Genomic DNA, 12109 nt, shown 5'->3' with positions numbered 1-12109 from the left:
ATGATTAGACACAGATGAGGGGGAATTAGACAGGCTAAACTCTCTAAATACATACAGGGTCCATTTCTCTTTGTTTTTCTTCTGTCCTGTGCAAGAATACAGGCCCACATTAAAGAAAATAATGTGAGGATATAAACAATGTTATCTACTCTCTTACTCCTAAAACTGACTTTTTTAGAATCCCAGTTTTATTTTTGGAGATTTCTGTACTCACCTTGGGAGGGGGAAGACTGAATCCTGGAGCGACTTCCTCCATCCTCCTCCTCATCCTGGCCCATTCGAGCACTGGGAGCCTCAAAAAATCCTTGTGCACCCTTGTCGACAGCAAGTGCATGTGCACTAGCCCAGACCTACTTGGCATTCTTCAGTAAAAGCTGAGCCTGATCGGGCCAAGTTACTGCACATGCACAAGTCGCTTGCGCAGTATCACAGGCCCGATAGGCCCTTTTCTGTCTGAGCCAGAGCAGATCCATGCTACTACGCAGGTACAGTGCGGCTGCGCTTTGGAGTTCTAAGAACTGGATTGAGATATAAAGGAGGAAAGGGGAAGATTCTCCAGGATCCAGAGGCTTACCCCTCCTGAGGTAAGTTTTCATTTGCTTGCCTTGCAAACTTGACTGATACAAACTTTCAGTGTCCCAGAAGCTAAAATATATGAACTATTGACCTTTTTTATCTCTACCCTGCTCGTTGAAGTTGTTCTCTGTCAGGAAAGAGTTTTATGGCTGTAATTATCAGTGAGGATTACATTATAATCCGACCAAGTCCCGACTGGAAAGAAACGGTCAGTTGTATACCTAGTTGTTAAAGGACCACTCCAGCGAAAAAAGTGAGAAGTTAAAATCTGTCAGAACCCACTCTTAAGGCCTGAGCCCACTGATGCAGTTGTGTCCGCTTTTCAGTTACACATTAATGTTACAGATGCAGAAAAGCGGACAGAAGCGGATACAACTGCGTTAGTGGGCTCAGGCACTAAGGGGATTCTAAAGCTGGCCACTAACGGTCCAATTTCTAGCGAAAAATCGTTCGAGCGATCAGAAATTCTGATCGGATTGGTTGTAAATAATCTCCATTGGTGGACACAATCGATTATGAACGAGTGAAAAAAATGTCGCCGAATGAATTTTCGTCGAACGAAAATTTGGATTTTCTTGGTGGTCATGATAGATAGGAAGCAATGATTGGTTAGTGGATGGTGTAGTGAATGATTTTTCGTCCGATCAGAATTTCTGATCGTTCAAACGATTTTTCGCTAGAAATTGGATCGTTAGTGGCCACCTTTAGGATTTGTTTTGTTTTCAAAAGCATTTCCTGAAGGGCAGTTGCTAAGTCTAACTGACAAAATAACATGCAAATGAGTAGGAAGAATGGCTGGTATCTTACTATTTTGGTAGCTAAACTGTCGTTCAGGGAATGCTTTTGAAAACAAATAAAATACTGAGAAACCCCCATGATGGACCAGTCCAAAACCTGTCACTTCTGTCAGATTTTAACTGCTTATTTTTTTTTGCTGGTTGGTCCTTTAACTCTTCTTATATACCTAAATGGTAAGTCAACTCACAAAAAAAGAAAATCTATTATAGTGTTATTATCATGCTCACCAGCTGGTATTATACCAAGAGGTAGTGTTGCTCTGACAGGGCTGAAGGTGGCATTTAGGTTTTTCCCAGCATCCATCTGGGCTCTAAGCAGAAGACCATGAGCAACTTCACTGACTGATCCATCACCACCAACACAAACGATCCTGCAGAAAAGAGCATACAGTTATATTTATGTACTCGGCAGTCATGTGTAATTTACAGCAGGGATTAATGAACACAGAGGAACATGAAATATGACAGACACATGCTGGGTGATTTGCATATTTAATATATTAGCAGTATGGCCTCACCGAGACTTGGAAACAAAATAAAACTGATCAGTTTAAAAAGTGCCAAACTTGGAGAAGTACAGCTTAGGATTTCATGCCAATAACTCTTCTATCCCATCATACTTTCCAGTGATCTACAGCTTGTTCCCTAATCTGTCATCATAATATTCTGCTGCATTTCTGTAAATTATAGAAGAGCCAGGATGCTATAAACATTATACATAAATAAATACATCATTGTAAACAGTGTTAATTGCCATTAATATGCAAGGAAAGTAATTACTATCCCACAGTTTACGGTACAATTTATTCTTTGATTGCTTCTTTAGCGGGCTGTTACTTATATACCGCGGAAGGGAAAAACAAATTGCTTAAATGATAACTAGAGGCGAGATAAAAGTCATTAGAGCAGCAAGTTATAAGCACAGATTATGTTCACTTTTTGATGGTGAGCTGCAGAACAGTCAGTGAAGATTATATATCTGTTACTGTTACTAAAGGCCGGTTTATACTGTGCCCTTTGCAGAGCTGTGTTGTCACCGTGTACAGAGAGGATAGTGCAGAATGGACACCTGGGCCCCATATGCAATTCACTTTTTCTCCTTAGTTTTCTCCTAGTTGATATTTTCACACCTTGTCCATAAAATGCGTTTTGAACCCCCAGCAAGCAAGGAAATACACAAAATACTGTTGATAGTACTTTTTCTTTTTTGGGGGGGTACTTTTTGTAATTGCGAAATGCTGAAAAATGATTTTAAAGAGAATGTGAAAAAATATCACCTACGAGAAAACGTAGGAGAAAAAGTGAATTGCATATGGGCCCTGGAGCCCGATCCAATTCACTTTTTCTCCAACGATTTCTAATAGGAGAAAATCTTTTGTCTTCAGTTATGAAAAGAAATATCTTTTGAGCACTCTGCAATCGAAACAAATTCAAAAAGTAGGTGAAAAGGTGTTTTCTTGCTTGCTGGGGGCTTAAAATGCATTTTGTTGATAAGGTGTAAAAATAACATAGGAGCAAACACGTGTATTAAAAAGAGGAGCCAGAAAATGTGGACGCCCAATTTCGGCAAGTAGAATTTTGGTAAACTTACCGATCTTCTACATTGTTAAAGTGGCAATAATGATAGTAAAATATTGGTAAACAATACAGATATTTTACAAAAATGTATTCTAAATCTAACCTTATTCTCACAATGAACACTCCCTGTAACTATGCCTAACCTTAACCACCGGCTGCCGATTCTTACCCCTAAATCTCCCCCTCCCTGATACCTAATCTTTACCCCCCCCCCCCCCCCAAGCATAACCTTTAAACCTTCTTGCAATACCGTTGCAAAAAAAACAAACACTGACTATCGGGCATCCCTTAGGCACTCATTCAAAATATCAGGCAGTGTGTGACAAAGGGGTGCCCATGGTGCCTGCTATGAAATATTTGGTTACAAGTAGCAGGTGAACTCTCTCTCGATAACGGGTGCCCAAATTCCTGCTGTTTCCGGAGAAAACTTAGGAGAAAAAGTGAATTTCGTAAGGGCCAAAGGATCCTGAAATAGCTCTGCTAACTTTAAACATTTTATTTGTAGCCACATACAAATTTCTGTGAGGAGTAAGGGATAAAAAAAGGAAATTCAGCAATAAGTTATTTCATTACCCCCCACCCTCCCCCTTACTCATCACAGAAATGTTTATGTAGCTACAAAGAAAATGTTTAAAGTTGGTTTTCACTTCCACTAATGCAGCACATAATACTTACTGCTGCATGCATTTTTGAGCTATGATTAAGGACCAGTGTCCTGATACAATGTCACCTGTTTTCTTGTGTACTTTAGGATCAACAGAAGACCTGGTTTAAGGCCTGGGAGCCACTGAGAGCAATTTTGCAGCGCTTGCCGGCAGTCTGCAAAGCACTACCCAAGTGGAGCCCTATGGTGGTGGTCCCACTTGAGTTTCTTTGACCACAAATCGCTGCGTGCAGCATTATGGGAATGGCACCTGAGTTGCAACAGACACACTGTGCACTGCGTTAACATTTAATGCAATGCACAGACATGATGTAACCTGACCTTTGGGAAATTTTGTCAAAAGTTGAATTAAATCTATGTAAAAAAAAAAAAAAAAAACATAAACATAACATAAAAGTTTACATTTCTGCTCCTGTTCAAAGGAACAAAAACAAAAACCTTTGAATGTGCTGAGCGTTAAGCTAGTTCTGTAAAAGGAGAATGGGTGTTCAAAACCCGTGCATGCGCCCCCATACTGACAGGAGACAAGCCGCCTCCTCTGTGTGCTCTAGTTCAGGGTACAGAATTAAAGTTGCACACCATGTGAGCCTCCAAGGTCATAGATCAATGTAGTAGCAGTAGAGTATTGTAAATGGCATCATCTTGATTCAAAACTTATTGCTTGGACCAATGTATAAGCCAAAGAAGAACCCATGAGATCTGCACACTCCTTTGAAGAAATTGTGACTATATTTTTCACAGCATATACCAGATGTCCATTCAATCACCAAAGACCATTTTAGGACCACAGCGGGTCCCCTTTGTCAAAGTATACAACAGAATGGTAATTGTTATCATTCTGTTGTATACCTTCAGAAACGGGACCCACAGTGGCCCCCGAAACTGTGATTGAATGGACATCTAGTATATGATGTGAAAAACAAAGAATGTCACAATTTCTTGAAGTGAGCGTGCGGACCTCATGGATTTTTCCTCTGTGTATTGTAGGTTATTTCTGCAAACTTGCCTAGCAGAGTCATAACTAGACTTAAAGAGGAACTGTAAGCACATCATCATCTCATCACCAGCATGAAGCTGATGTACACTTTATCGGTGAAAACAAGTTTTTTTCCAGAAAGAAGAAGCAAAATCCACATTTAATACAGTTTTAAGGCATAAGCCCCGCCCACCTAATAATGTAAGTCCGCGGCTGAATATTAATTGAGCCTAGGACGAACAGCCTTCTGGGTAGTAGCAGTTGTAAAAGGAAGAAAAAAAGCTGACGTCATCTCTGCAGGACACCTCGCGCAGAGGGGGAAGTGTACAGAGATAGCACCAGCCCGTGTGTGTGTCTCTCACTTCTTAGAGCGCTCTTCCTGCTCGAGTGGTCAGCACAGGGTCACTAGAGAATGTCACGGGAGATTTCCCAGTGGGCCTTTTGCAGCTGATGCCCCGCCCACAGGCTGATTTGTTTCCACATGCCGGTGGAGACTGGGGCAGGAGAAGGAGTGACTGTGAGCAGCGTGTGTGTGCGCTGTCTGCTCAGAGTTCACCAAGTATCCCTGCTGCTGTAGAACACACACGGACGGTCAAAATTCCGCCCATGACGGCTGAAGCCCCGCCCACGGACGACCAAAACTCCGCCCATGACGGCCGAAGCCCCGCCCCCGCAATGGACTGTGAAGTATTATGTAGAGTCCCTCCAGCCAGGTGGAGCATGTGTCTGGCAGGTGGAAGCCCTGCCTGGAGGAAGCCCCGCCCCCTGCAACATTGGAGAACTGGGCAGCTGTAGCCAGGAGGCAGTAAGTATGCATCTACCTCGCCAGCCCCCACTAGCCCCCAGCGACCTCCTCCCACCCCCACTAGCCTCAGTGACTTTATCCCTGCCCCCACTAGCCTCAGTGACCTCCCTCCCCCCCACTAGCCACAGTGACCTCCTCACTCTACTCACTAGCCCCACTGACCACCTCCCTCCCCCCACTAGCTCCAGCAAACTGCTCTCTCCCCTCACTAGCCCCAGCGACCTCCTCCCACCCCTCACTAGCCCCAGTGACCTCCTCCCACCCCTCACTAGCCCAGTGACCTTCTACCTGCCCCCCACTAGCCCCTGTGACCTCCTCCCACCCCTCACTAGCCCAGTGACCTTCTACCTGCCCCCCACTAGCCTTTGTGACCTCCTCCCACCCCTCACTAGCCCAGTGACCTTCAACCTGCCCCCCACTAGACCCAGCGACCTCCTCCCACCCCTCACTAGCCCCAGTGACCTCCTCCCACCCCTCACTAGCCCCAGTGACCGCCTCACACCCCTCACTAGCCCAGTGACCTTCTACCTGCCCCCCACTAGCCCCTGTGACCTCCTCCCACCCCCCACTAGCCCAGTGACCTTCTACCTGTCCCCCACTAGCCCCTGTGACCTCCTACCCCTCACTAGCCTAGTGACCTTCTACCTGCCCCCCACTAGCCCCAGCGACCTCCTCCCACCCCTCACTAGCCCCAGTGACCTCCTCCCACCCCTCACAAGCCCAGTGACCTACCTGACCCCCACTAGCCCCAGTGACCTCCTCCCACCCCCACTAGCTCCAGTGACCTTCTCACACCCCCCACTAGCCCCAGTGACCTCCTCCCTCCCTCCACTAGCCAAAGTGATCTCCTCCCTCTCTCCTCACTAGCCCCAGTGAACTCCTCCCTCTCCTCACTAGCCCCTGTGACCTCCTCCCTCCCATTAGCCCCAGTGACCTTCTCCCATCTCCCATTAGCCCCCGTGATGTTCGTAAATGCTGCTTTCTTATGCCTGGCTGTTACATCATAACGTTAGCTCCGCCCATACAATGGCATGGCCACGCCCATTTTTTGCCGCGGCGCAGACCCCCAGTCTTCGTTGCTGCGCGCGCCACATTCCACCCCCCCCATTTTTTTGCCGCTGCGCCCACCACGCCTCCCCCACCCGTCCCAGGTTGGACCCTCAAAAATTTGGTCACTCTAGAATAGGTGTTATTCAGATTTCATCCTACTAATTGCAGCACCTGTGCGGGAGGGGGGGGGGGGGTAATCTTACCCATTAGCTGTCTTCTTAGCTCCGCCCATTGGCGCCTCCCACGCTGCGTTCCAACCTGGCATCATGTGACTATACATTTCCTCCTTCAACCTGGAAGGAGGAAGTGTTTGTAATCACATGACGCCAGATTGGAAAGCAGCGTGGGAGGCGCCGATGGACGGAGCTAAGAAGACAGTTAATGGGTAAGATTAACCTCCCCTCGCCCACCCTCACAGGTGCTGCAATTAACTGGATGAAATCCGAATAACACCTATTCAGATTTCATCAGAATTCGTGATTTGAGCATGCCTGATCTAATCCCTGCCATATGTACAGTATGCTAACCAAGGCATTACTTCTTACTAAAGGAGAGGGAGCTTCATCCAAAGTTTTTCTGGGAAAACTTTAAATAACACCGCTACTTATTTTATGCATATTTAGTAATTTCCATGATCCATTTTTTGCTAACCATCTACCCCAACTAGTGGACCTGCACAATACCCTCTTTAAAAAAATTCCTGGAACCGACCCGGCATAGTCATGTTGACTATATTCAGAGGAGTTTACAATCTAATCCCTACCATAGTCTATTGTCTACCATATTATTAATATGGTACCACACAGCAGTACTTTACAGAGTACATAGGCATCATATGTGAGCTCTAAATTATGGGGCGAGTGGGCCCCAGGTTGAACATTCTCAGTGTCCCAGTCCGACCCTGGGTCAGCAGGAATTTCTCTGGGCCATCCGTCTCCTCCGCTCCCAGCCTCTCCCTGAAGGCTGCATCATCTCGCCCTTCCTGCTTGCAGAGTGTAATATATCCTCCGTGTATACCTTGCCCAGTGTTCTGCGTTGCTTCCCTCTGCTCACTTCTTCAGCTGTCATCAGAGCCGCTCAGTGTACTGAACTGTTTTTAGTCACATGCTGCACAATAGTTCAATCTTTGATGACAGCTGCAGAGTGGAGCGACACAACACTGGACAAGGTATACAGGGAGTATAGCCTGCATTTAGCAAGGAGAAGGGAGAGAGATGCTGCAGCCTGCAGGGGGGAGGGAGGCTTGCAGGTACATTATAGTAATTCAGGGAGGGGGGAGCTCTAGTGTACAGTAAAATAATGCTCCCTAGGTGTAGTGGGTGTATTATGTGTGTGTGTGTGTGGGGGGGGGGTCATAAACTGCTGCCACACATGCATGGGGGAGGGTCCACTAGAATACCAAGGAATACAGGAATACAGCTAAAAGGTATGGGGGGCTACCATACTAATCGGGGGTTAACAAGAAATTTAAGCAAGCCTGTTTTATACTTACCTGGGGCTTCCTCCGGCCTCCTTGAGGCCACTTCATCCCTCGCCATCTCCCCGGGCCACTCCTGTCCCCCGTTTCACCGGCAGCATCTGCTCCCTGATCGCACCCCGTATCCGGGAGCATTTTGCACCTGCCATGGGGAGCTCAACTCAGCTAGAGTATCAGGCTGTCCAGGAGAGGCCCCGGGGAGACGGTGAGGGACCGAGCGACCTCATGGGGGCTGGAGGAAGCCCCAGGTAAGTATAAAGCCTGACACGACTATTGTCTCAGGTACACTGTAAAGCCAGTAAGTATTTATACATACCTGGGGCTTCCTTCAGCCCCTCTGCACCACTGATCGCTCCCACGCCATCTTCCTCCGCCTTCTTGTTCACATGCGCAGTGCGCCGCGACTCGCTCAGCTAGCAGGACTGTTAATGGGAGAAAAAGAAGGCGGCGGAAGACGGCGTGGGAGCGATCAGTGCGGAGGGGCTGGACGAAGCCCCAGGTATGTATAAATCTTTTATACTTACTCGTCTCTAGTACACTTTAAAGAGAACCGGGACTGAAAATAAAAAGTAAAAATAACCATACACTGGTCATACTTACCTCCTGTGTAGTCTACGGCTCAATCTCGTTCTCCTCTCCTGCGTCCCATTTGTCCACTGGGATCAATAGAATTCTCCGTCCTCCATTTTAAAAATGGCCATTACCCCCTAACAGCTTCCTGGTCAGCACACTGTTAAACTGTAATATCACCGACTTGAGCCATAGGGAAACATAGGGAAACATGGACATTACCTTGCACATTCAGTTGTAACTGACAACTGCTGATATATAACTGACAGCAACTGGTATATTTCAGTTCTGACAAAATACACTGTAGGAAGAAAATGTGGAGCTTCTGAGAGGAACTGACGGTGAGGTTAGTATGTAATATTCATTTGCAGCTACATCATGTGTTTATTTCAAATATTTTACATCGCTTCAGATTCCCTTTTAGTCAAACGACATGCAGTTTCATTTTTCTGGGGCTTCTTGCAGCTCCCTGAAGTCATCTTGTGCCCGCGCTGTCCTTCCACGACCCTCCAGTCAGCATCAGTGACCCTTCTCAAAGTTGGTTAGTTGTGGCCAGTTGCGAGGTACTACGCATGCTTGGCCCTGGGCTGCATGCATCCTGATAGTAATGATTTTTCTGTACTGCGCATGTGCAGAACGCTGCCGTGCACAGGAAAGCGATGCAGCGCCCGCCCTGGGGCCACACTTTCAGCTTATTGGAGGCCGATACAGCTGACGAGAGGATCGCGGACTGACAGCATGGGCACAGGATGACTGGAGGAATACTGTGAGAAAACCAGGGTTTAAGGGAATACTTTAGAGAAGGAGAGGGGACCACTTGACTGCCAGGGAAGACTTTGAGGGGGAACCACTAGACCACCAGAAAATACTGCCAGGAGGGTAGGGGATAACTAGTGGATCAGGTAATTCAGGAAACTGCTCCAGCAAGCGCCTAATAGTCATCAATATAAGGTAGTGATAATTGGTGCCAAGGCATTGATCAAAAATCAATCAGACATTTTTGGGAATCGATTCCCAGTAGAAATCAGCAAGGAATTGAATGAGAAAATCGATAAGTGTATGAGCACTTTGACGCTATGCTGAAACTTGATACTAACTGTATAGAAACAGACCTGATCTGCTTTCATTTTGCTTTCTCCTCTATGGGCCCTTTTCCATTACAAACGCGATTGCAACTACGCTGCATTTGTGATCGCACATGCTGCTTTATCCACTTGCCGCATTTACGCTGTATAGCTGTTGGGATTGGAGCACGATTACAACGAGAATCACGCAAGTCGACAGCTGCATTCTGGGAAAAAATGGGAGCACTAGTGGGAAATGAGCACCGCAATATATATGTAAATCGTGGTGCTCTCGCAATCAGTAAAAATCACAGCCAGTGGAAAGGGGCCCAGCCCATTACAATAAATCACCCTTTTTCCACACATTTACCCTGTTGCAATTACTTACTAAAACTGCTTTACAACAACCATTCAATTTTGTTTGTATGGTTCTCTATCTGCACTTCTCTCCACACATGCATTGGGCGCCTACAGATGACATCAGTCAGTTAAAAAAAAAAAGTAGTTACAGCCTAGTATAGCAGTTACAACTGCTGGAAGAAAAAAAAAACTGTTACTCTGCCAGGAGTAAAAATGGTTCGTCTCATCACTCTCTAGGAGTCCGTTTTTTTTTTGTTTTTTTTTCTGCTTACAGTTCCTCTTTAATAAGGCTCCCTTGCAAAAATGATATCACGTTCTGCTGTGAAGCAGCACCGAGAAGCAGGAAAAATTACACAACGCTCCTGCACACGTTTTTGTTAGTGAATGAGGAGATTTCTTTGTTAATTAGCTGCACTTGTGGTTGGGTAGAGGGTGGTGGAGGGGCCCCCAAAGCCTCTGGGCCCCACTGCAATGGCAGGGATCGCAGGGGTAATTGCTATGCCCATGTTGCCTAGGGGTCAATTAGATCCTTACAACAAAATAGAAACCACAGACAGCTGTTTTTTTTACTCTTTTGGAGCATCTGCCATTTTCAAGGAGGTAAGAGTTAGGACTTATTCTTCTAGCTAAACAGTTTCACAACTTTTTCCATTTTTCTTTGGCAACAATACTTGAAAGCACTTAAAGAAACGTGGAAAATGTCATTATTGAGCACCCCTTTAAAAAATTCTACTTGCTTGATAATTATGCTAATCCATTGTCTTTAATCATTTCAAGTATTGAGATAAGATGGACATTCCTTCACTAACTGCTTGCTTGTTGTACGTCACTGACACAGACAGCACCGATGCCGATATATCAGTTTAAACTGACAATTTAGACAACTTTTAGATTGTGTAGGGGAGACATAGAATGCAGGTTTGTGTTACTGCACGAGTCTCCACTGGTGACTTGAGACGTACCCACACCGCATTTCCTGTGACAGTTGGCAACAAGGGAGTGAGCTTGATGCCAACATTTTAAGGTGCTCATTAAAGACCCTAAAAGCAGGAAAAAATGATGTCGCTATGAGATCTACGACAGCCCCTGCACTTACTCACCTCCCTGGTATCCAGCAATGCAATTCTCCATCCGTCCTCCCGGTGCCACTATACTATAGGTAGTGAGATTGCCATCTGTCACCATGACAATAAATGGCCATCTCACCCGAAGTATTCAGAGCCTCCCAGGACTGGATGAAGAATGGCTTCCAGCATCTGGATCCCAGGGGAGGAGAGTTGAAACGCGTGCTGTACTATATCTCCTGGTGGCTCTGGTGGCTACCCCGAGTCGGGCTCGGAATTACCACCCCTGGATTATTTTTTCCACCCAGTGCCTGACTCGGGGTTACCGCCAATCATGTTAATAGTGCAGTTTTTACCAGACAACTGTATTTTCGATAAGATCATTCAAATCGAGAGTAAATCATATTTAATCAATCCAAAGCATTAAAGAATCTCAACTAACTTTGACATTGAAACTAATTGTGATCCTATCAATGAAAAAAATGCCATGCCGATCAGCAAACTGTTCTAGGAGATGATTTATATATCAATATAGATCGGTTGACTCTACTGGATTGTTTTCATACATTATTAATTCACTAAATAATTTACTGTTTACCGCTAGTGGGCACCTTTACAAAATGGGAATTGGGAAATGCTTAATTGGGCACTCCTATTGTAGAAAGTGAACAGAGGCACCAAAAGTATAAAATATGCTAAAATAGTTAAAATAGTAAGGGAGGCAGTGGTGGACTTACCATCCCAAAAAGACACAAAGCTGTTGATTATCAGCAAGAAAAATGTATTTAAATACTCCAAATATTACAGGCAACGCGTTTCGCAGGTATATTCCCGCTTCCTCAGGCAATAAACGAAAAGGAGTATCACACAGCAAAGAGTCTAGAACACGCCTAGCGACTCCTGTTCCAGTGACAATTGTAAGAAGAGTCACCTCCTCTTTCCAAGCAGGGATTCCCTCTCTTTCCCGATCATGTCTCCTCCAGTGGGTATGCTGAAAAAAACCTACGCTAAGCTTATCTGGACACGGACGTTTCAAATACAATTGTTTGATGAAGCATTTATTTCTACAAAAAGATCCCATCTAGTTAAAATTGAGACTAGAAAGTAAGAAACTAAGGTTGATTGACT

At 45.5% G+C, this 12109-nt stretch overlaps 1 protein-coding gene across 1 annotated transcript in view; it reads right to left on the bottom strand.

The window, feature by feature from the left end:
• Nucleotides 1-12109, bottom strand: part of CERKL (ceramide kinase like) — a 271505-nt gene that overhangs the window by 73683 nt on the left and 185713 nt on the right. The window contains exon 6 of the mRNA XM_068245419.1: nucleotides 1602-1744. Within this exon, the coding sequence (XP_068101520.1) occupies nucleotides 1602-1744 (143 nt within the window). The remainder of the gene's footprint in view (nucleotides 1-1601; nucleotides 1745-12109) is intronic.

This window comes from Hyperolius riggenbachi, chromosome 7 (genome assembly GCF_040937935.1).
Source record: "Hyperolius riggenbachi isolate aHypRig1 chromosome 7, aHypRig1.pri, whole genome shotgun sequence".
Classification (NCBI taxonomy): Eukaryota; Metazoa; Chordata; class Amphibia; order Anura; family Hyperoliidae; genus Hyperolius; species Hyperolius riggenbachi.
The sequence above is the reverse complement of the archived record's forward strand: the minus strand, read 5'-3'. Positions and strand labels throughout refer to the sequence as shown.